General features: G+C 38.1%; 1 protein-coding gene across 1 annotated transcript in view; it reads left to right on the top strand.

Moving 5' to 3' along the window:
- Positions 1 to 1,876: 1,876 nt before the first annotated feature.
- Positions 1,877 to 26,617, top strand: part of fng (Fringe glycosyltransferase) — an 81,452-nt gene continuing 56,711 nt past the window's right edge. The window contains exons 1-3 of the mRNA XM_083134946.1: positions 1,877 to 2,455; positions 15,597 to 15,645; positions 26,277 to 26,319. Coding sequence (XP_082991072.1) covers positions 2,009 to 2,455; positions 15,597 to 15,645; positions 26,277 to 26,319 — 539 coding nt within the window. The 5' untranslated portion in view covers positions 1,877 to 2,008. The remainder of the gene's footprint in view (positions 2,456 to 15,596; positions 15,646 to 26,276; positions 26,320 to 26,617) is intronic.

The raw sequence follows: 26,617 nt of genomic DNA, 5'->3' as shown, positions 1-26,617 counted from the left end.
TAAGCTTTCGGGGTAAAGCACCTTCGGCGCCATCTTTAAATCATTTCTTCATGTCTTTGAATCATACGCAATGGTTGCGCGCGCATTTCCTCCACACACACAAACATACACACGTGTTAGGTTAGCATACATCAAGAAACAACGTGACAAATCCATTGACCCCCCTCCCCCCACCGCTTCCGATGTCTTCAAGGTGATCAGACACGTTCTGCTGACTCAACAAGAAAATCGCTCGTACCCCGCTACACCGGATGTAACATAACACCTGTCGCATCGAATTTTTGCTGACGCGTAGGAACAAAATGCTGTCATTCTACTGTAGTGCAGAGGCGGCTAGTGACCATCCGGGGTGCTGCTTTCAGGGACCGTCAAACCGGCAGGTCCTCCTTGAATAAAAGCAAAACATTATTTTTACTATAATTATCAGAGTGGCTATTTGCTTTAAAAAGAGTTGGATTTGTATAGACAAGATTTAATTAAGGTGCATAACATGATAAATATATTGCAAAATCATGTAATCTAAGGGACTACTATTATTTTGATATCCTTATGTAGGTATTAAATAAATGCATACATAAAATAAACGTTTTTTTTAACAGTAACACTTAATGCGCGACGGATTATTATTATTATTTATATATAATAATAATAATAATAATCCTTGCGCAACAGCCCTGAAGGGCCTTGGCTTACCTACCGACTGCTGGTCTCCCTCCCATGATTTCCTTCGTCACCTCTAAGCGTGGAGATCTTCAACCAGTATTGGAATAGTCGGGGGGGCCAGCCCGACGTATCCCCAGCCGTTATAGTAGGTCTCCGTGACCGGATTACGCTCACTCACTCGGAGCTCCCCAATTTCCTCGTATACAGTGCCTTTTCTGGCGGTACGGCGTACCAGCACCTTTTTATAGGTGACAATAAAACGTAATCCGGTCGAGAAGACCTACTATAACGGCTGGGGATACGTCGGGCTGACCCCCCGACTATTCCAATACTGGTTGAAGATCTCCACGCTTAGAGGTGACGAAGGAAAGCGTGGGAGGGAGATCGGCAGTCGGTAGGTATGCCTAGGCCCTTCATGGGCTGTTGCGCAACGGATTATTATTATTATTATTATTATAAAACTATTAACGTTTTTATTTTAATAAAATAAATGTGTGGTGTGTGTGTGTGTGTGTGTGACTACATGAAATTATGTTCAAACTACAATATTTTGAGTAGTTTTTACAAGGGTATTTGCATAAGGTCTCCATTCTTAAGTTAAATATATGGATATCACGTTTTACATGTCATCATAACAAAGAAGTGTTTTAACGGAGATACAAAAGAGAGATGAGAGAAATGGTCGAGAATAAGAGAAAGAAAGAGAATGAAAGAGTCAGAGAGAGAGAGAGAGAGAGAGAGAGAGAGAGAGAGAGAGAGAGAGAGAAATGAACAGAAAAGGAAGAGAAAGAATAGAAAAGAGAGAGAAATGGAGAAGCGATAGATGAAGAATCAGAAGCGAGAGAGAAAAAGAACAAATGAAATTCGAACAGAAAAAAAGATACATTTAGAAGAAAAATATGCTGAAAGAGAGAGAGAGAGAGAGCTTAAAACTAATTCAAACCAAATTAATGGGTGGGCTCGGGCCCCGAATAATTTGGCGCGACTGTTCAACACCCTTCATCCCTCTGGGCAATCATGAATAGAGAAAGCTCCCATTTCATATATTCCTTTTCTCTGAAAAAGAAAGTGAAATACCCTGTTTGCACTTGTTGGATGAATGTTCCCGAGTGAAAATGAGAAGCAGAGCTTACACTTGACGTTCTAGAGCTTCACTGAATTGCTACCAGATGGCAGGCGGAAGACCAACTGTTGATACAGACAGGTTGCGAGTTGAGTGGCGGCACAAGATGGCAATGAACAACTTGTTGGAAGATTGCAGCAGTCAGTTGTGTGCTTGCTTGTGTAAGAGCGAGTCCAGCAGCAGTAGGTGATATGATATGTATTCGGGCATTGCACAGGAGATATGAAGAGCGATGCTTCTGTCACCATGAGGATGCGACTGAAGCGTGTGTTACAAGCAGTGACAATTGCCCTTACCACCGTGTACACGACGCTGCTGTTGTATCGGATTTCAGGGCAACAGCAGCAGCACATGGGCACCCTCTCGCGAATCATCGCCACGGTTCTAGGCAAAAGTAACAGTTTCAATGACTGGTCATGGCAAGAACGTGTGCCTAGGTCTATATCAGACCCATCTAAAGATTATAATGACAATAGTTTACTTGTGAACTCCGAGATTCTTCAAGGAAATGGTAAACTTGCCCCGAGTCCAACAGTGTTTGTGACGGCGACCACTAAACCAACAACAACACTCGAAGATATTTTTATTAGTGTTAAAACCACGAAGAGTTTTCATCATTCGAGACTTGATGTTATTCTGAAAACATGGTTTGCCTTGGCCAAAGATCAGGTGAGTGTTTCGTTACATGTTTCTTGGCATGCATCAAACGGCCTTGTTTGTTTACGTCCAAGTGAAAGCAGTAGTCTAGTCGCTTGACCCACAATGCTGAAGGTGTTTCGGTGTGCATTACGTGAACTTTTCTTAACTGTCATGTTAAATGATTGATGGTTTAAAAAAAAAAGTCTGTGTGGATCAACATTGAGATCTAGATATCAAATGTTGACAATAACTGTACGTTTCATTTATTTGTTTCAAAATCCGAGAACTGCTATTCAATCCAAAGCACAACTTTTTTTTTCATGCTTTGGCGAATAAAAATTGCAATAATGAATAGTAAGCACGACACAGGATAGTACTAGTATCAGAGTGTAATATAACAATATTTACGATATACTGATTGTCTGTTTATGGTACTTGCATTTTTTTAACATTAATTTTTGTATGATTCTAGCCAGGGTGCGAAATCTTTTTAAGACTGGTGAGGGAGAAAGATCTTAATCTACAAACCCCCTTCCCCCACAAACATACATATAAATTATACAATATACATATTTATAATGTTATTAAAATTAAAATGAATTACTAAATTAGTAATTAAAAATAGTATTACTTTTATGTATATCAGATATTATAACGTAGCAAACTAATTCCTTTCCTAACTGGTTAATTATGTTAATAAATTATAAAATACTAGTTGAAGTGGTTTTATTACGTTAAGATCTTATTTAGTTTTTGCTTTATGTTAATATAAATCAGTTAGATTTCATAGTTATTATTGTTTTGCATTATTGCTTTACTTTTATTGTGCGTCTTGATGTAGATTTGTTGATGATCTCTTGAGAGAGAAAAAGAATTGAACACTCACACCTACACTAATTTGTGTATATATTCGATATTATTCTTAGTACAGTATATTTGAAATTAAAAGTAATTGCTTATCTTTTGTTTGTTATAACAAAAACTCTCCCCCCGGAAAATTTTGGTGAGGGGATTTTTGAGGCCAAGATTGTTGGTGGGGGGAATTCCCCCTGTCCCCCCAGGATTTCGCACCCTGATTCTAGCCCTCTTTAAAATAAGTTAACGGACTGTTTTTCATTGGCTACACAAGTGACTTGTTTACCCATCACCAGATAGGTTGCCGGGGGAAGTGTGCTCCATATGAAAAATGACAATTGGGAAGATTTCCATGGTAAAGGTAAAGGGTTCCCCTGTGTTTAGCACCACGCCATGAAGGCGTTTAGGGGGTGTGGGGGTAACGCCCCACACTTTCTTGATCCGGTCGTGAGTGGGGGTGATGTGATCAGCACCACGCCCCTGACCGCCTTTACCCCCCATTCGACGCTGGGTGGGCGCCGGAACCGCTTCCAACGTTAGAAAAGTTCCCGGATTTGAACCGGCCGGGGATCGAACCCGGGGCCTTGAGCATGGTAGTCAGACGCGTTACCGATTTCCATGGTTCATTTCAAATTAGGAAAAAAGGAATTTATTATTTTGATAGTGGGTAACAGAGCTAACCATCAGTTAATTAGTATTACAGCAGAATAACCTAACGAAAAACGAGTCTCACGTGTAGGAATCGAGGCAGATAAACAGAACTTAATGTTTTATGTTCTAAAACGAGACTGAAAAGTCAAAATGAGATTTTTATATCGGAGGTCACAGAATGCAAACTTCATGACTAAATTTGTGTGAAATTTAACAACAAAATATAATAATAAAGAATAACATTTTTGGCGTGTATTCACTCATCGGGTGTATAGAGTTGAAATCTCTCTCCAAGGATATAATAAAGATAAAATTGGCAATAAATATTTTATTATTAATTTTGTAATAATTATAGTCAATTTTATAAAAACGGCTTACCCACGTACCCCCACTTTGTGATGCCCATGATGCTTTTACATAAATAACTTCAAGTTGAAAAATATGTGCAGTCACATTCAATTCATGTGTATGATACGTGCAGAAAGATATAAGTGTCTCTTATTATAGAAGCCCATCCCCCTCCTGAGATTGTCAGTCGAACTATCTTAAAAACATTAAGTGAAACTCGATGTAAAATTTTCCCGGATCAAAACACATTGCGTTTGTAAAAGGCAAAATATATCCTTGGCTTGGAAGTAACCAGTCTTACACTTAGATAAAGCGTATTACTACATACAAGGTAGTAGGCTGACTGTGAAAGAAGGGACAACACAGCAATAGATGGTGTACTTGGACATTAAAATCGGAACAAGGTGTAATAGATGGGGAGTGCTGGCAGCGAGCGAAAGAGAGAGAACGAGAGATCAAAGTATTCTCTCTTCGACAATGGGAACTGATGCTACGTAAGCCTAGACTGTTCAATATAGAGCGTAAAGTTATTCCCTGTACAATAATGGCGCTCATGTGATCTGAATCACGCTCCGTCTATCTTAATCTCGCAAGGTCGTTCTGAACCTCCCATGAAAAGACTGGGTGACCCCTAGAGTCGCGTATCCAGTTACACCTGAAGCACTTCAACCCTCTGGGAGTCAAATCCTGCATACCGCGAATTCAAGGTGACAGCATTAGCCATTAGGATTTTCGAAAAGGGGGGGGCGTGTGTGTGTGTGTATATATATATATTTTGGTAGTCCGTCCTCATTTTACCATCTTTTCCTGCCGTTGATGTTTTTTTTTAGGAGTGCTGGGCCAAGGGGGGGGAGTATGACCTCCACCAACCCCCCCTTGAACACGCGACTGCCATGCAATATATTTAAGACGAAATATTGTTTTGTTGTTGTTTTCAGTAGATAACAAGAAGTTCGGATGGAGTTATGACTAGACTTGCAGCAGTCTCGAAAGTTAATGACCAAAAATTCCCAGAAATAATTTGCAAATAACCACGTTCTTCTCGATATTCAGATGTAAGCTTGAAATTTCATAAATGACAAAAACGAGTCACGTACTTGTAGACTCTCATGATTCGCCACAACCAGATATTCGGTGGTTTAAACTATTTAACTTTATATTAACAACATCAAATGCTGTTGTATTTTTATTATATTGACTTGAAGGTCACATACAATACAAATACTGTTTTTATGCTCCCTCTCTCCTTTTCTCTTATCTATTTGAAACTTGAGCTGAAAAAGAGATGGACTTCCGTTTTACAATTTTGGGAGAAGTAAGTAAGACTGAAATTCACCAAACGACCATTGAGTATAATGCAGTTAAGAATTCTTAAAAAAAATAGAATACAATAAAAACGGCACAAAATGACCAGTAAGAGAGCAAAAATATGATAATTAATTTCCATTTATAATATATTTCGAACGATACTACAATTAATAATAATAATAATTATAATAATTATTTACAATAACTTATTTAATAAGTTTATGTAAAGAACCTGATACCCGTAGAAAAATATCAGGCCTGCAAGGACGTCCTCTGATGAAATTTACTCTTGCGCCTCTGTCGAAAATGATCTGTGGCTCTTGTCGCCTCCCCTTTGGATCGTTTGAATAAATCAAAAAGGAACGCGAGTTTTAATTAGACTATATTTTCCCGTACCGTACAATGTTGTTTAGTGTTTAGGATTTGATTTTGTTTAAATTCTGATTTGCTTTATTTTACTTCGCTTTTTGTGTCACTTTTGGCTAATTTGCGGAGATGGAGATGAGTGATGACATGATGAAATTGATGAATGGACACTCACAAACATCCACGACCAGGCCGGGATTCGAACTCGGGACCCCTAGTGTTGTAGGGCGATGTTTAGGAGATGCTATGACAAGGAATCTTTGTCTCCTTAATTTCGAGAAAAGACGTTATCTGGAGACAGCTAAAAGAATCTTTCTCCTGCACCGAGATAAAGTCATGTTACTCTTTATGTACAGGGTGTCGCCGTACTACACAAACAAACTTGCACAGATCCTGAATCTGTATTTTTTTTTTCGAGGGCCCGTAGCTTCGATGTGATACGTATTTGTTCTCTAGGTGCTGTGAAATTTGTCGGTGTTGTACCCTAGGGCGGCCCGCGCGAAATAAAAATTGTGTACGGTTTATTACGAGTGTATTGATTGATTTCTTGTTTTAAGTCCACTTTACACACAGAAAGGCTAATAGGGACTGGACTTAAAGTTTAAATTGGAATCCGAACCACTGTGCCTCCATCGGGTATTGAACCCGGGACCCCTTGAATACAGTGCGACGACGTTACCATTACGCCATCGGGGAGGCCCCACGAGTTTATAGGACACTGGAACTTCCAGTTAAGTAACAAATTGACATTTTCCTGACTTCATGGATTGTTTTCACATACTTAAAAATATCCAAAATTACGGAAACCATTTTATAAAAGTCGTGTTCAAGTATTTCAATCAAGAATAGTTAATATACAAAATTCCTTAAATTAGAGTGTCAAATATTGAAGTGGTAGTATTATTTCACATGAAATAATGAAAATTCGCTACAGCGTCGAATTCAATGAAATGTAAAGATACTTATGTTAGAGAATTGCCACTGTGATAAATAAAATAATAGTTTGATATTGAACCTGCATGTCGCAGCAGTGGCACACCGGAAATGAAGAAATAAAACACTTGATGTAAAAAGTTATTAGTAGGGCCGGGGACTTTGTTATACTCCCTCTGTCCCATAATTATTGTCCGGTACACTTTTGTTTGTTGTCCCATAATATTTGTCCGATAGGCAAACTGTGACATTGGTGTATACAGAAGAAGAAAATTAAACATGGGAATGAGTCATACAATGTTATTACTCAAGGATCAGTACAAATTTGCCGATCAAGTATCCAAAAGAACATAAATAAAAAGTCACCATTTTGGCATACCGGACTATAATTATGGGACAGAGGGAGTAACATATTTTTCATTTGGCTTCGGATCTAATATTGGGGTGAGATCTTTACATATCTGATGAAAATCAGCCGAAATAAACAAAATTGACAAAGCATATTTTGACATATTTAACCAATTTCGCGTTTTTACAACTTATTTATTCAATTTTGTTGTAATAAGACCTATTTCTGTATAATTTCGTAATTCTCTCCCACATAATCGATTATTTCATAAATTTTTCTTCGTAGCTTTAGCACAACGGATAATTCATATTGTCGATGGCAGGATATGTAAATTGCGGAGGTAGAAAGGTGCCGTCTTTTCTTAGTACAGAACAATATAATACTCCACTTTTTTTTATCCCGCCGACAATTGATAGCCATGCAAATATTATTGAGGAAAAATGTTCACTCTCATTGTTGCACAGGAAGTAAAGAAGTTTCGTTCTCATTTCTTTGCCTTTTTTGCTTTTCACAAAAATCAGAAAAGTAAAAATAACATTAGATACATTACATCCCCTACTCTACTCTATCGGGTATGGGATATTTTTGGCTTTACTGGGAATCTTTCTGCATTTTTCTGACATATTTGTAATTTTTCATTACATATTTTCCAATTTATATGACATAATTACATACATATTTTACAGCTTTATAGGACATAAAGTCCCGGGCTGTAGTGATTAGCATCCTATAATTCAACATGTTCTGCTTATTGTTCGTAAGTAATAATACATAATATACTATAAGTTAACTGCTTATCAATTGTAGTCATATTGTGAATATACAGGACACCTGTACCTCAGACTAAGGGAAAATAAGTCTCCGATTTTTTTAAAAAAAAAACGCGTATGCACAGCCCTGCATCCATGTTCGGTCCTGGTGACTGTTATTCAATGATGTGAATGTATGCATTCCCTATCGTGTCGTGCAAATATTGTCAAATCAAACAGTTAATGAACTAAACACAATGGGCACGTTATGTGACAGAGCTGTAGATATGCGTGTGCTCTTCTATGCGCAAGCCACTATTGTTATATAATATCTGATCTAGTAGTGGTTATCGTTTAATAAAATTACATTTTATTTTGAGAGTATAATCCTACTTGCAAGAGCGACGCTCAAGTTGTAAGGGTGGGCCAAAACCCCCAAAAAACTAGCGTACCCTCCCTAGTTCTTAGAAAAAAATATTTTGGCTGTCAATATATACAGAGTGGCCCAAAAAAGTAACCGAAATGTCGAACCGTTCCTTATGTGTTCGGGTACCTTTTTTAGACCACCCTGTACAATGGGAAATCATTACCATATACATAATGTGTCAACTTTTCAAACCTTTAGATATTCTTTTCTGTATTTCCCATCCCGTCTGCAATTGTGCCACCCCTGTTCTAAAACTTTTCGGTCGTCGCTACTGCTTCCATATTCAATTTTTCTTCCTGTATTCTCTCGGTCTCGGCATCGCGGGAAAATACGTACTATGCAAGATTGAACAACATTACGCCATCACATTCTGTGTAAAATACTTTTTTTTTAGTTGCGGGATTGTGTACAGTATAAATTCCTAACCCCCTCGGCAATCTGTGATACACATTGCTTGCAGAGAGAGAGAGAGAGAGATAGGGGGAGAGGAAGGGAAAGCAAGAAAGAAGGTTAGAAAGAGGGAAGTGGGGGGAGAGAGAGAGAGAAAATAAAGAGAGATGATTTTCAATCACACATCCAGAAAAGTTGTTTTCGAATGATCAAAATTATTTTATCGCACCGGTTCTTCGAGAAGTATCAATTTAATGCACTGAAAAAAGTTTCATATTATTTTGTTTTGCTTTCGACCTTGTGCGTTGTGTTTGATCCTGCACGCGTACCAAGGGCGCCGACTTTCCAAAATTTCTGTGGGTGCATATCAATGGCGGTTAGATCTGTAATTATCAAGTATTGTATACTTCAAACAACTTACATGCACAATGATTGCAAGAGGCAATTATATTATCAACACGTTACTAAAAGAAAATACCACATTCATACAAATTAAAATGAAAAATCTGCATAAATGCAAATAATTTTAATTGTATTGCAGATAGAACTATGCAAGGATTTTGTTGTGAACAGAAACTACAAAATGACTAACTTTATGTACCAAATAATAATAATAATAATAATAATAATAATAATCATGACATGTTAACTTTCAATATAAAACACATTCCTTATTACGTCATTTGCACTTCTGAATATGTTTGCAATTTTGGTAATGTCAATATTTTTAGTCATTTCTTTATGAACATGCAAAAATGCCAAATCATTCAATATTGTTTGGGCCATTGTTGACCGCAAAATCGTTTTCAATCGTCTAAAGTGCTGAAAATGACCGCTCAGAGGTACAAGATGTAACAGGTATAGTTAAAATCACCCGTACAAACTTCACAAATTCTGTGAGCATTTCACGCATGGGACCACTGTTTTCTCTACTTAAAATATTTGTAATGTCTGACAAGTTGGCCACTTTTTCTTTGTTCGTTCTGCACACATCTAGAAACATGTCCCTGTGCAATGTTAGCTTGTCTTTATCAAAGTCTGTCCCATCTCAATGTTTTAATTGCTTATTATTTTTTGATAATGGCAAGTGATAAATATTTATTTTATTTTGTTTTTATCAAACCAAAAATCTTGTGGGTGCGGCGCACCCACAAGATTATTTATGTGGGTGCTCGAGCCCCGGAGCACCCACGTAGTCGGCGCCCATGACGCGTACTGTTTATGTCAGTGACGCTTCCTCCCCCCCCCCCCCCCATCTTCCCTTTGGATTGGGCGGATGAAGAGGCAGGTGAACAAAGCTTGGGGAACTCGCAAAACAATGCTCATCCTTCCGTGGTTCCGGCGTTTTTACCCGCTGCTGGACACATGTGCACGCAATGGACTACAGAGTTTCTGGCGTTCGGGAAAAAAATCACCTTTGTTCAACATTAAAGTTTCTTTTCAGGAAGGATAGGAACATTTTCTGCTTCCAAATTAATACTTGGTAATTTGTGTGGTTGTTTCTTCCCCCTTCGAGTGAGTGGAAAAGGCGCGCTTCGATAGATGTGTGTGAGAGAGAGATGGTGTGTGTGTGTTACGCCAAGGGGCCGTTCTAGTATAAAAACTTGTCTCTGGAAATAAGCTTATCTTTCATCGTTCTTTTTTAATTTTCTTTCTTTCTGTTCTTTAATGAGCCCCTGGACTTCCTGTTATAAACATAACTTCTTCAGGTGCATAAAGAAACACACCTTGTAGAAGAAAGCACTTGTATAAAATACGTGGCGCGAAATGGAAGTTTTATCAATTCATGACCAGAAAATGTTGTGTATAAGCTATACGCAAGCTATGGTAATGGGAATGACACAAACTCGCGTGCTGTCTGGGGTAATGCACTTATTTTATCACCCGTCCTTTTACATTGTCTCCTACTAATTTACTTTTTCCTACTTAATTGCTTCTAAGTTCATTTTGAACTTTCGATTTTTAAGTTCACTTTATACACAGATAAGTCAATCGGGACTGGAACTCGACCTACAGTTTAAATTGGGATCCGAACAACTACGTCCCTCCACCGGGCACCAAACCCGAGACCACTTGATTACAAGGCGAAGATGTTACCACTACGCAATCGGGAAAGCCTCTAGAGTTGATTGATTTGTTTTATTTTACTTCTCTTTTCTACCACTTTTGGCTATCACGGACATGAAGGTGATTGATGACATGATGAAAATGAGAATCACACAGATGAACAGGACACAAATCCCACAGAGGCTGGCTGTGAGTCCAGAGCCTCTTTAATCTGCAAGAATACAGTATTAAAATCTAGGTGTTCTAGGTAGAAGTGAGGGAATAAATAATACGCAGGCTACAGTCTGTTTTCAGGGAACGATTTTCCTGTTCTCCAATTTCGCTCAGACATAAAGAATATCTGCTTATTCAACAATGCATAGTAGCTACAACTACTTTGTTTCTCCCGATAACAACCAGCTTGATTCTGCACAATGTCAAATTCTTATCACGGGGAATGAAAGCTGGGAGCCAGAGTGCAACTTGTTTATGCTGCACTTCTGCCTGCCCTTTTGATCTTCTCCCCTCGCTTGGAGGGCGACACCAGCGCAAGGTCACGTGGCAGATGACATGGGGCAGATTGTTAACTGGCAGACACCAGAAGTTTCCCACGGCCCAGGGGAGCTGTGTCAAGTTGGGGGCTTCAGATGGAGAGGAAAAAAGTCTGGAGTGCGTGCTTGAGAGATATGGGGGGGGAAGAAGCCCAACACATGTGTAAGGGCTATGTTGATTGGTGTAGAAAGGAATAGGCTCATTGGGTCGGCCCGCTGCCAAATTATTTTTACAATGTAATTTTTACAGGAACAAAGCCGTGTTAAAATATATTTTGAGGTGCTAAATGAAGAAAAGTGCTATTCTTTGTTGTACCAAGAAATAAAAATGTAGGGCTAACTGAAACCAATGGACGCTCGGAAAGGGGCTCAAAGGAGGGCACGCCCCATGAAAATGAATGTCAACCTACAAGTATATATTTCACACATCATTTCGTTTTAGTCACAGCAACTAGTGTCAGTTATTATAAATCAGTTGCAGGCAACATCATGACTTGGAACTGAAGAGTGTTTTTTAGGGGGCAACATTATAATGGGAGTATTGAGACTCCTTTGCTCTCTGGAAAAATACCTTTCTTGCCCCTCCGTGGGGAATATCCTGCGGACGTCCATGCTGAAACCACATGCTAATAGGAAGGCTGCATTTAGAATGAAAAATATCAATGGCAACCGCGACAAACAAACAAACAAACGAGAACGAGCTAAAGACGGAGGCATTTGTACTTTTTACTAAAAAACAAAGAAACTATGGATTCCACACTAATATTGGTCGTTTTCGATTATTTTTACATGTCACCCCCTTCTCACCCCCATCCCTAGGGGTGCCAGGGGTGTCTTACCCCCACAGTATTTCTTTCGAGATTGCAAGTGATACGTGTTCCAAGTTTGGTTGAAATCGCTCCAGGTGTTCGAGAGTTATGCTGGAACAAACATACATACAGTCATACATCCATTTTTATATATTAGATACATATGTATTGTAATACTTGTATATCATGTAAACACACGCGCCCGTATGTGTGTATTAAGATCCCCCCCCCTTCCACCATTCTTCACCATGATTTCGCACCCTGCACAGCACACACTCATACCTGATAGACACTTTATTTTGAGAAGGTAAGCAATGAAAATTTCCATGAAACCGCAGTGCCATTTGAAATTTGACTCTGGCTGGCAGTTGACAGTTTCGTCGCATGTGCACGAGCTCATGTAGTCGTTTCTTTTTACTGCACAGCATAAATTGTGCACGGTCAGCATGTTTTAGTGATTGTACCTTCATCATTTTCATCTCACTCATCATTCTCCAAGTTCGTTAAAGTGGCAGAAAAGCGACACAGTACGTGCAAGAAGTTAAATATATATAAACAGCGATGATGTAGAACTCCGTTATGCTTTCCAACTAATCATGCCTTTTTTCATTACACAAAAAAATCTACAGTAATTTGTGGTATCTATAGTATCAAGGTATACTTCATAACTAGATTAATGATTAATGTGATACAACATGTGAAATGTGCTTGTAATTTTTGTTCTTGAGTTCGTTTGTACCGTGGAATTGATAACCATGCAGTGTGCAAATAAGGTACTTCCAGTTGATATTGCGTATAAATAGTATGTGTTATCGTCACCTGATATAATAATCACTTTGTTGATATGAGATCACGTAAAACCACTTAAATTGTCGGTGTAGTACTCTTCTTCGGGAAGATATACACTGATGAAACCTGAATATTGTTCCTGTCATATGTCATCATGGCCATGCCTACGTTCATTCTTAACCAATGGATAGGTAATTGTGTGTGTTCATCATTAGGTATTGCATCAGTTCGCACAATTATTTGAAGAAAATGGTATATGACTTTTTGTTTGACGGAACTGTTGAGCGTTAATTTAAGTGTAGTCATGGAATTCCTTGCTTCATTGATTTGGTTTATTTTGCTTCGCTTATATGCTGCTTTTGGCGAATGAGTACTGATATGAAATTGATCAATGGACAATCACAAAAAACACCCATCCCAGCCCGGGATTCGAACGCGAGATCCCTGGCGTCGTAACGCTAAAGAGATCGGATGCTTCTGTGACATTTGAACGCTTAATGCGTACACATTGTAGGTATTATCCACAGCTAGATGGTATAAAACACATCGTTAACATTTTTTTCTTTCGTGCAAGTTTCCTTTATTTGCTACGTCACGGTATGTTTATTCACGAATTCAAAGCTTGGGCCAACGAATGTTCAGATTAAACGTGTGTGCGCGTTGTTATTGTATGGCTTGTTCGTATGTGTGTGTGCTTTGAATATTCATTCAATGCAAGTCAATAAGCTTAGCGTGAAAGGAGGTCAATGGAGCGAGGATTAAGTCCCACGTAATTCTGGTCTTGGATGAATAGAAGGGAAGTTTCCCTGCATAGAAGATTTACAAGCTATTATGTACACTGGGCGCTGATTCAGAAGTGGGTAACGAGAAGTATTATTGTGTCTCCGACACTTAAAAAGAATTGCCGGAAGTAAAATGCACTCGGGGAAAAAGAATGAATGCAGCATTTAAAATGTAGGACAGAAAAAGAAAGCAGCTTTTCAGTGTATCTTTTAATCTGTTTTTATATGTTAACACAATAATTATTCTTCGACCCAGGAAGTGAATAAATAATTGGATTCCAGGACACGTTCACGTAGGTGAAATTCAAAGGAATCGTTACAACCCAGAAGTGTCCATGACTGTACAGTGGGATGCGTAAGTATTACGTTTTGCGTAAGACAAAAATAATGTAATAGTCATGTAATTTGCATCCCACTGTACAGCCTCACAGACAGCCAGAAACTAGAAGAAATTGAGTACTATTTTGGCTTCGAGTTGATAAAGGTGGGAATATTATTGAGTTTATTTGTGAACATTACCCAGAATGCAGTGGACTTTTGTACTCGATTGATAAATATCGCACGTGCTTCTTTCACGGTTCTTTTTCTGCTGCTGGCAAATCCGCTTAGCATAAAATCGTTCACCTCGGGCAGACAGAAAGGCACGCAAACAACTTTTACGGCCGTGGTTATATTTCCACATCAACTGAGGTGTATTCTCGATCCACATTAATTACGATATGGATCATTTCAAGCCTCTTTGTAGAACTACGCTCCATTTTCAAATAAAAGCAAGTATCGTTAATTTTTATTTTGCAGGGCTTTGAAGGCTTAGGACTATATTTGCGAAACTCCTTTTCATAAACTTCTCCCGTTTCAGACAAAGTGCCAAGTGTTAAAAATTAATGTGAGACAATGAAACTAATATGAAGTAGTTGGTCCTCAACATCATGTGCAGAGACAAAGGAACAACATAATACAATCCAAGTTTTCATCATATCACTCAAGAAAAAACCGAAAACACAAGTGCAAATAATGCGGGTGACATTCATGTACAGAGTGTTTCAAGAAGTCGCGCAACCCAAATTTTGAAAATTTATATCATGATTACCGTAAGAGATATTTAAGACAGGGTTTTCTGCATTATAAAGCCTCATCCATTGAGATCTTTTTCAATGCTAAACTTTATCAGTTTACTCCATACAGAAAATTAGATAAATGAATAACTGGCGGAAGGCAGTGTTAATTTTTTTTTTCCAGAATGCCACTTTTCGGTGAGTAGAATATAAAAGAAATTATCGAAGGCCCATAATTAGACGTCTGATGGCTGATGCCATATCAATCTGTCATTTGTGACATGACAATATTGATCATATGCACCATTTGATGGATTTATGACTGGCGATTATGTGGGTGAAGTGAAAAAAAGTGCCATTTATGGCGCATATTGCCTTAGCTGGCAACACTAGAAGGTCGAAATTTTGTCAGCAGACGCAAGCAACATGTGCCTAAATATTGGCCAGACATTTTAGTGAAAAATTATAATGTTTTTGGCATAAGACGATTATAGGGTTAAAAACGTTAATATTCCCAAGTTATAGCATGAAACTATAATAATCAGCGAGTGTTTGTGCATGTGTAGGCCCTAGTGTAAAGTTTGAATATATACGTACCATAGTAATTATGTATAGAGTATCATCCAGAAATGAGACAGACACCAGAGAGTAAAACGAAACTACACAAATAAAGAGGATAAATACAATGTTCAATGGAATTTACCCTTAAACATTACCTTTTTATTACATCTTTAAAGCATGCATGTTTTTTTCTCCTTTTCAGATCTGGTTCTTCACGGATGCAGACGACGCAGAATTCCAAGAGAGAACGAGTAAGTCAGATATATTTTCTTTTGATAGTTGTAAATATCAGCTGATGTCTTCACACTGCCCTGCTAAGCACAAAAAACAACAACAAAAAGAAAACATATCAGATAAATTCGAGAAATTAGCTAAATACAATTTACAAAGACAACTTTGCTCATTTTAATTTATCTGGAATGGAATTAAGGCTTTATGGCTTCGGAGAGTTCATGTAGGCCTAATCGAACTATTTATTTAATTTACTTTATATTTAATTCAATTTTTATTACATGGTTTGTGGCTATTTATCGTACTATCATAGTGCTGAGTAAAATTGAAAGATCTAATGCATTAAACGCAGCAAATTATGGAAATTAATTTTACAACACTGGGAATTAAATGTTACGTTATCACCACTGGAGGGTTCAAAATTTTATTGAGGGCGGCGACAATTCTTATTTTTTTCACACACGAACTTCAAGTTTTGAAAATGTAATGTGACTTTGAATATGGATAAATATTCCAAATTTAAAATATCCCTTGTGCCTAGTTTCATACAATATACACCTGTTACTAGAAATTATTGCAAAGATGATATATGTACATAAATATGTATCTATTGGTGTTAAAAACTGTATAAAAATATCATGTATTTTGAAAAATGTAATATTTGAGATTTACTTATGTACTTACACAGTTTGTATAGCAACACCGAATTTTCTGTGTTGTAGTCCTCTGACTGCAAAACGTTATTTTATTTATTTATTTATTTTTACCAAATCCATTGAAGCATTACTACTATGACAAGTAAAATGTAAACATATTTCATAATATGTTGCTGCAGTAATCGATTGAAAATATCTGAAAGGGGGAGGGTTGAAAAATGTTGAAGCTACTGACTGCCAACCAGGGTGGATAAAAATGATGATTTTTATTTTTAAAAAAAATATTTTTTTTATTTACATCGGTTTTTTATATATTTTTAAAAAAACACGGTTAAAATTGCTTGTATGTTTTGGGTACCGTATATGTTTCTTACATAAAGTTTTTTTTCTGGTAAACGGCCCTGTAAAATGTTTGAAAAGTTTGATTAAACCAAATAGAAAGTTGTGTAAATATACATTTTTCTGCTTCTGATACTGTAGGTATGAACCTACTATACAAAAGTTTGTTGAGTGTGTTAATAAAAATAATTTCAGAAACTTTCCTTCCAGTGAAAATAAAACATTCTGGATATACTATATAATTGTTAACTTAAAATATTTTTTATAGTCTTTGTAGCTGAATTTTGGCGATTTTTTCAATGATAAAATTTGTAAAATATCAGCTGCCATGTTTATTTACAGCTTAATGATAATGACACTGGGGCTCCTCGATGGCGCAGTGGTAGCGTCGTCGTCTTGTAATGAAGGGGTCCCGGGTTCGATACCCGGTGGAGGCACATAGTGGTTCGGATCCCACTTTAAACTGTAGGTCCAGTCCCGATTAGCCTTTCTGTGCATAAAGTGGACTTAAAACAACAAATCAATCCAATCCAATAATGACACTATTTACGGTTCAACGTGATTAGTATTTTGTATATTATTCTAGACAATTTTTTTGTTTTTTGTTATTTTTTGCCTATAAAAATTATTGAATTTTAAATCAAGAGAAATTTAAGTGTGTTTACAGTATACATATTACTTTCCTTTCGTATAAGCTTCACCACAGCAGTATATATTTTTTACCTTGCTTTTCCTATCTTAGAACCTAATTAACATCTTTGAATGATTACGAGATTAACGTACTTTCACCAAAAGTGATTCTGATATCTACAAATTACTTATGTACATTATTCTATAAATTATTTCTTTGAAGTGATTTTAAATCAAGCTGATTTAAATCAATCCACCTTGCTGCCGACCCAATTATTTTTCAGCCATTCTCTGTCCCTGTACCACACCTGCTTTTGTTTCTTTCCATTTGAGCACTTGCGTTGTTGAGCTAGCAGATACGCCCTGCCAATATTGCAGAATATAATGCTTTTCTTGGCTTTGCTTCACTTTTAAACATGTTATGCATTCAAGTTCTTGCCTACAACTTGACCAAGAGAAGAGTGTTCCTGTGGTTTGTAGTCGCAGGGTTCACAAGTACGAGAGAAATGGATGCGAGAGGAGAAAATAAATGACTACGCACTTGATTTCGCAAGTTTGCCGGGTACATTCTTATCTTGGTTAAGCTGTATAATGCTGTCATGTATTTGTTTTATTGAATAAAATCTGACCACGTTTCTGTGGGTTGCCGTGAAAAAGCTGTTAATGTCGTTAGCGTGTATAAAAAAAAACAAAAAAAAAACGCCGAACGAACAACCCGCAACTTGTGAAGAACAGCTGAAGCAATAATCTGCTACCCTACTCAGCCAGGTCTACGCCACGTTTTCCCAGTTGGATTTCTGTTTGGAAGACGTGGGAAGTGTCTTCTTTCATTTTATGTGTTTTGTTACGAACTCTGACCCTTCCCCTTTTTTGTACTTGCTTTTGTATCTGAGAAATCTGTGTCAGGTGCTGCCTTGTAACAGTGTTACTTGAATATCGCAACTGACCTGTCAAAATCATCAAACATGCTATCAGTTAGTTTACAGTAATGTATGTATAGTAGTTATTCACACAGTAGAAATTCGAAACAGCTTTTTCGACTGAAATGTGCAAAGTTTAAGCCCACTTTATGTTCATAGAGGCTAATCGGGAGTGGGCCTGCAGTTTCGAGTGCGTTCCGAACCACCCTGCCCCTGCAATGAGTCTCTATCGGGAATCGATCGATGTGATGTATTCTGACTGTTTTTTTTTTTTCAGATGCATTTTCCCTCCACTGCAGTCCACTATAATAGCTATTAGCAGATGCACAATTTATGCACGATGCGATAGCATAAAGTGATAAAATTAATGAACCGTGCAAGGAAAGAAAACAATCTGAATGCAATCAAAATACATATTCAACCAATTTTTCATTATTTTCCTGATTCAGGCACTCGGATCTTTGAATTAGGTCCTTATAACAGAAACAGGCAACAACATGTCTATAAAACTCGTGTATTCCTTTCAGGAATGGCTTGAAACTTGCTTTAAACGTAAAACTTTACATTGTCTGGGCAGGAAACAAAAATGGCATTCAGGATAATCACCCCACTGTCATTGTTCCTAACATACATAGCATCTGATCCACCCACCCCTTCCAACAACATCAGTATCTCCCCTCAGAATATTCAATGCAGAACTAAACAAGATCTACAGAGATGAGTAACTTTTAATTTGTAATATATTCTATTGTCTCCCCATCTCATTCATACATTTAATCAACTAAACACACACCAGGAATGGGACAAAGTTATGTGTGTGCGTCCACTTTGCATTGCATTGCATTGCATTGCATTATTAGTTTATGTCTGATCTAGTAGTTATTATCGTCTCGGTTTTATTTTGTTGGAATAGTCCTACCTTCAATACATATAATGAATCCATAAGTCCCAGATTCGAACCATGGTAAGACATGGGCAATCATTGTGTTTATTACGTTACTATTTCATCAATTCATTATCATCGTTACAATTAACTCAATGGGTAGAAAACCGATAAGAATAACCAAAATAAAAACATATCCTGCAAAGTTGTATGCCAGTCATCAAATATCCTGTAAAGGGTTTGTGGACTCGATAAAAAAGTATTATTATAGCGTAGTATAACAAATTCACCTTTATTTATTTCGACTTTGTATACATGGTGAAGTTAAGGCTACAATGCCTTTTCTTCCATCTATTTCGATATTATCTTACATCTGTTTACTAATAAAATAGATAAAACATAAAGAAAAAGAACCAAGAAAGAATGCAGTTTATAAATGTGCACATTCTAATCTTTTCACACATGAAAATAAAGGCAGTACAGTTTATATTACACACACACACGCACACACGTGAACACACACCAGGGCGACGACAGACCTGGAAAACCGGGAAAAATCAGGGAATTTGAGGTGTCAAAAAAAGTCAGGGAATTTTGTCTGGATTGACTTTTTTATTTATTTATTTATTAAGATATCCTTATGGAACTCTGCACGGGAACAGGAAATCTTGTTGCTAAGTTTTGGGATCAACTTTTAGGGCCCTTTTATGCACAACACAACCACGGCGCCAGAAACCAGTGATGGCAGGAGGGGAGAGAGAGAGAAATTTCCGGAGGGGCAGAAAAATGTGTAAAGCCTCTAAATATTACGTGGAAAATGCATTGAATAATCATTTTTTAATTTTTTTTCTTCTCCGTATGGGAGTAGTAAGAGGACAGAACTGTCAACAGATGGAGGGGATGGGAGCTGGTGGCGCCGTCCGATAGTTAAGGCATTTTGTTAGACAAACTGAAGGAACATGGAAACAAATAGGCTCCATTGATACGTACGATTTTTGTCGAATATCGCCATCCGACAAAGTGTCTCACTACAACATGCGACAGAATTTGCATGCATGCCACTCGTATGGAATTGATTTTTGTTGGATGCCTTCTGACTGCAACATCCAACAAAAATCGCATGCATAAACAAGAAGAACTTTAGACTGCAAATATGCTGCTGGAATTTTATTGCTCTTCTGGCTCACTTCACCTTATTTAATGTAGCAGTGCTTACGAAGGTTTTCTTTCATCATCCTGACGTATTACTGGTTTCGCACAAGTTAACATACGTTTACAATGACATTCCACTATTCTTAGATACCAAGAGTAATCCAACAAAACGGGATATATATTGAATAGTATCACGAAAAAGTGAAACATAAATCTGCATTGGTGAACGTTATAGAAATTGGCAAGTGCATGCTCCCAACCTTAAATTTACTTCAACACTAGTATTGCAATGAAATTAACGCCACTCTCTGTCCTGTCTGTTTATAGTCGTGAGAGATGGTGATTAATCTCTCATTGAGTGAAGTTAATGTCCAATATTATGAAATAAAATACTAAAAAAAATATGTGAATATTTTATTATCATATTTACTCGAATCATTCAATCATAAAAGCAAATCACTTTCTTCAAGAATTGACTTTTCTCTGCCAGCCCTGCTAAATTTTCACTTTCCATCTACTGATTTATACGAGGGGTGGCCAGAAAGTAATTTAGAATTAGTAGGGACATTGATTTTTCGCAAACAAGTTGTGTTTATGAATGTACTGTGATGTCTGGACACATTTTTCGCCCATTCGAAATATCGAAATAATGCTAATTTGGCATAAAATGCGTATTGTTGACGTTTTTAGCGATTTGTTTTTAAAGAAATGTCCTAAAACAACGAAACATTCCATGAAATACAACATTCTTGTCTTTTCTAGGCCATGTTTGTGTACATAGAACATGCAAGTTTTCCAACATTTTATTCAAGAGTAAACTATAATGCTTGTTATACATAGAATAATTCTGACAGCCACATTAAATCATGTATTTCCCACGATTATTTCAACTTCTATCAAAACCATTTGCATCACAGAGCAAAGTGGCAGGGTTCTAACAGGAGATCGGGTGCGTATCTACCGTCACACGGGAGCCACATCTTCAGTATTTGTCGCGCGAGATGTGTTTTGAATTACCAAGCTAAGTATAATAGAGCTCAGTCGTTGGTGCGTCTGACTACCATGGCAGAGACCCGAGGTCGATCCCCTGTGGGGGAGAACCCGGATCTTTTCCACCTGTTCAAACTGCTCCGGCTTCCACCCTGCGGGTACCTGGAGGAAACTAGGGGGGGGGGGTAAAGGTAGCCAGGAGTGTGGTGCTGATCACTTCACCCCTACCTTTGGCCGTGATCAAGAAAGTGTGGGGCCCTAACTCCACGCCCCTCCATGGCTTGGTGCTAAGCACAGGGGAGCACTTTACTTTTACTTCCTCAAAAATCTGTTCCAACATATCAAACTGTCACGAAAATACGTAGACCATGTGATCTACAATTTAAAATAATAGTTAAAAGCACAATGGAGTATTAAGTTTTGGTATATTTGGCAGAAAAATGTTCTAAAACAAAAACGCGAATTTTGGGAAACGTAACTCTAACAAGTTAAAAAAAGATAATGCCACTTTTTGGTGCCATAATATATCGGTATCTGTCACGTGAGATTGATTGATTTAATTTTTTTGGGTGCGTCGCCACTTACGGTCATTATGCACCCTTCAGTATATACGGGGAAAATTCCATTATCTAAAACCCTTACCTTAAAATTAAAAAGGGAGTATGAAAAATAACTTTCAAGATATCAAACTCTCACGAAGAGGCATAGGCCATGTGACTTACAATTTGAAACAGTAGTTTAAAAACACCATGAAGGTATAATTTCAGATATTTGCCAGAAAATGGCTAAAATGAAAATGTGAATTTTTGGAAAACTAACACCGAATAGTAAAAAATAAAAAATACACCAATTTGATAAAAATAACAAAAAATCAAGGTCCCTACCGATTAGGCATAAATAAAACATGAATATCAGTTGTAAATTATTATATTAGTAACAGTGAGTCCTAACCTAATTTTCGGCATAATCACCACCGTTGTTCTGGCATTTGTCGTAGCATGGCACTAAATTTTGTATGCCCATGGCATATGTGTCTGACAGCAAAGACTGGAACTATCTCTACCGCAGTGTTGTTGTCAAATCCTTGTCCTGCCAGAAACCTCTTCAGTTAAACAAGGAGATGTTAAGTCGGTACATGCAAGGCCAGGGCTGTACAGGGAGTGGTCCAAGATCTTACCTGAAGTGATGCAAAGGACCCGCGTGTCCTCAGCTGTATGGGGTTGTGCACATTCGATTGGCCTTCCGTGAATTATCTCCACCATCGTCTGACCATACTATCACTCACGATGTCCGGTGTGCACATCTCACACGATTGCTTATGGCTCCGTGCCAAATTCTGAGCGTGCAAAAATCTAATTACTACACGTGCAGTGGCGGCGATTAGGGGCAGTTGCCCCCACTTTTCACCACTTTTGCCCCCACACTGTGCTAAACCTTATCTACAAAGGGAAATAAACTGTCTGCCCCCCCAGTTTTGGCACCTTGCCCCCCCTGGTTTTGGAACCCAATCGCCGCCACGTAGGCTACATCGCAGTCAGTGGGAGACTGCATGAGAGCTGCAATCTTTAACGCAGAACTGTCCTAAAACGGCTGCATTGCAACTGTACCAGATTACAGGTACGTGCCACTTCTTCCTGCCTGCATATGTGTGTGTCGCTCTCCGACCACTAGTGCTGCGTATAGGCACCATTGGATCTTTTTTCAGGACGCCATTCGTATATGAACTTTCAGAAACTGTGTTCCTGTTTTAATATGTGGTTAGCTAAATCAGGTACCTATACAATGCAATTCTATAAATTCTTTGCGTTAAATTTCTAATACCTACATACCAGCGGCGGCTCGTGACTTTTCAAAGATGCGTGCTACAACTGATGCTGTTTTTCATGTACTTATAATGGTAATATTGGTACTTAACAAATCCATACCTGGATCTGTACGAGTTTATTATTTCCATTTGCAAAAACATCGATTTAGTTTAGTTTGTAATTGTCAGGGAAAAATGTAAATTTTGTCCTGGAAAACCTGGAAAAGTCAGAGAATTTCATTTCTGCTTGTTTGTAGTCACCCTGCATACATACGCAAAGATACGCTTAAATATAGTCCAAGACGGTATACATTAACAATAATTCACCGTAAATGTTATTAATATGATACATGTAATAATTTCTATTTCTGTGTCTTACTTTCTTCTGTCATTCTCTGCACCTGCTACTTAGTTTGCGAAGTCAAATTTTTAATTGTCATTATTTAATAGATGTAATTTTAGTTTAGTGTTTTGAGCGTCATAATTGAGGAGGAGGCATGAATTTCAGACGGCAACTTGTTCCAAATGCTTACTGGAGTAACAGCAAAAGAACTTGCATGGAAGCTGGAGTTGTGGAGAGGAATGGACAGCAGAGTCGTTTCGCGCGATCTGGTCGCCAGTCTGGAAAAAAAATGTGGCATTTCTTTCTGAACACGAACTGTTTTGAAGAGTACAAAACCTTGTGCCACCTCTTGTGTAAGCGGCCCAAATAGTTAACTTGCTAATCGCCATTTATGAGGCAACGGTATCGGCTGTTGACTGGGAATTAGACAAATGAAAGAGACTTTTGAGGTTGATGATTTGAAGCGAGTTCCCAGGAGACGCTCAACAAAGGGATGTTTGGCGGAAGTCGAAAGCAGGTGTTCAGCAGGTGCCTGCTCTGCAGCTGTTGTGTCTCGCTTGTTTATCGTTCTTGTGTCAGCGGAGGAGAGAGGTAAGGGACGAACGGGTTGCTGCCTGCATGAGTCACCCCTGCTTGTTTGGCTTCATTCCCCTCCCCATCTTAACCAGCATTCGATAATTCAAGGGCAGATCAGCCATCCGTGAAGGAAAGACATGCCGATGCAAGTCCTGCTATATTGACAGCTTCCAACTGTAATTGTGTGGTATGCTTCCTCTGTAACTGTCGGTTCGGTTGTTGTTGGAAGCAAGCTCGCTTGCTTCAGGGGAGAACTGAACATGGTTGTTAATATTTGGGTCCCATTATAACACCACCACCTTATTTCTGAATTTTTTCAGCTTCAGACCTATAGTTCGAAGGGCACAAGGTGGAGGAACCAGAGTATCTACTCTTGAATCCTGGATAAAGATTGTTTATATTCCTAGTTCACATTGGAATTTTCTGAGATTTTGTATCTAGGCACACACATAGTGCTTATTTTCTGAGAAGAAAGGTTCCAGTAATCTTCATTCAAGTTGATTTGTTATTGTGTTCGTTATAGACACTCACAGGCGTCCGCAGGGAGGGTCCAAGGGGGTTGCTTGACTCCTCTTGAAATAAAAGGGGGGGGGAAGCCTAGTCTTACGTCCTCCTTGTTTCCCTGTCGACCGGTCGTGTTGATTTCCTCTCTTCTCGACCATTTCTTTATCTATGTTTTCCTTCTCATTTACTGTGTTCCTTTTTATCCTTTATCTCTATCGATCTTCTGCTACGTGCTACTCTTCTTCCTTCTCTCTTTCTCTCCATGCCTGTTTTTATTATAAATTTATCTTTTCTTTTTCTCTCACTTCTTATTTTCTTTCTATTTCTTTCTCTCTCTCTCTCTCTCTCTCTCTCTCTCTCCCCTCATTTCATCCTCTCTCGCTTCCGTATTTCTTTCTCTCTCCCTTTCTAGCTTCTCTATTTATGTCTTTCTTTCGCTTCTCTATATTTTTCTGTCTCTCTTCCTTCCGCTTCCCTATTTCGCTCTCTCTCCCGCCCTTTCTCTCTCTCTCTCTCTGCGCACACGGGTTTATGTGTGTATAGTCTCGCTTCTTTATTTGCTCATTTATGTTTTCCATCTCCTCTCTCACCGTGTGGCTTGTATAATTCTCTCCCTCTCTCTCATTCTCTACCGCTTCTTTCATCTTTCTCTTTCTTATGATAACATGATGGCAAGGTTCTTTTCCTTGTGGTCTCTCTATTCGAGTCTGAAGTTTATAGATAATGATAATGAAATAAACAACCATTTTAAACACGAAATCGAAAATAAATAGCCTGTAATTTACTTCAATATTCATCCATTTTCTTATCATTTTTGTAGATATAAATATACAATTCACATGCCTTGATTTTCTAAAGTAAATGTCCAAATACTCGGTTTATTTTTCAAAGTAAAATCTATTGCAATCACCTGGTTACATATATTAGTGAAGATGGATAAACCATTCATATTCTTCAAGGAGCGTTTGCAATTTTATATCGATTTCGGAAATCGCTTTATATTTGCCATCCGCACACACACGCGCGTGCGGTACATTTTGTAAAAAATAATATTGGCATTCGTTGCCTTGTAATCAAGGGGTCACGGGTTCGATACCCGATGGAGACATAGTGGTTCGGATCCCACTTTAAACTGTAGGTCCAGTCCCTATTAGCCTTACTGTGCATAAAGTGGACTTAAAACACTAAATGAATCAATCAAATCAATCAAGGAAAAGAACCTTCGGCCCGTCTCCGCGCACCTTCCCATCCAACCGTTCAACTCGGGGAAGTCTGCTCCACTCTGCCCCTTCCCTCCACATGGGATTACTATGCACATGAGACGCGGTTCTGCGCAGGCTCTTCTGCCTGTTGTTGCACTGTATCCTACACAGAGTAACAATTTTCTCTTGAGATTTCGGCCTGTGGCCACCCATCATCGTGAAGAAATTGGTGAGCTACCAATAAGTAGCGTAACCCAGTAATTGAAACCTACAAAAACCACTGAGGATTTGTCGTGCTGACCACACGTGGTGAATATAAATAAAGGCCAGTACAAAACTTCAAACATCCCGCTTTTACATGGTGGTAATATCATCATGTCTGTCTGTTCAGTATTAGTGAAATTGTAGTATTATAAAATCGTCCAATAATTTGTGAACACTGTATATTGCAGTGCTAGTAACTTGGAAGTATTTTGATTTTCTCTAGTTGGTCTTTTGCATATTAATAGTGCATGTTGTCCGTTACTTTTGATCATTTAATGAAAAGTCGTTTTGCAAGCTATCATTGCACCACGGAGTTTAGTTCGTTTTAGTTTTGATTTAGTTTCTGTTAAACAGAGATTACAACTATTTATTTTTTCTCTCTTTCTAGATGGCCACATGATAAACACGAATTGCTCATCCTCTCATAACAGGTAAGAGTGTCCTACGGTTCTAGTGTATTCACTGAACGATATTTTATTTGATAAACGTTTTTTTTGGGGGGGGTAAGAAGTGCGTGAGTGGAAATATGTATTATACTATGAAGTTTAAACATATAAGGCAAACCAATTATTACGAGAGAAATGTGAGAGAAAAGTTCTGGTTGAATAATTGAGGCCGTAAAAAATTATTGTCAGAGGAAAAATCCACCACTCGTACAATTAATTGTTCATAAATACTTTATGTAAGTATAAAATTAAGAGCGACACAAGTAGTGGAACTTCTTCATCC

This window comes from Lepisma saccharinum, chromosome 14 (assembly GCF_977018435.1).
Source record: "Lepisma saccharinum chromosome 14, izLepSacc3.1, whole genome shotgun sequence".
Lineage (NCBI taxonomy): Eukaryota > Metazoa > Arthropoda > Insecta > Zygentoma > Lepismatidae > Lepisma > Lepisma saccharinum.
The sequence above is the reverse complement of the archived record's forward strand: the minus strand, read 5'-3'. Positions and strand labels throughout refer to the sequence as shown.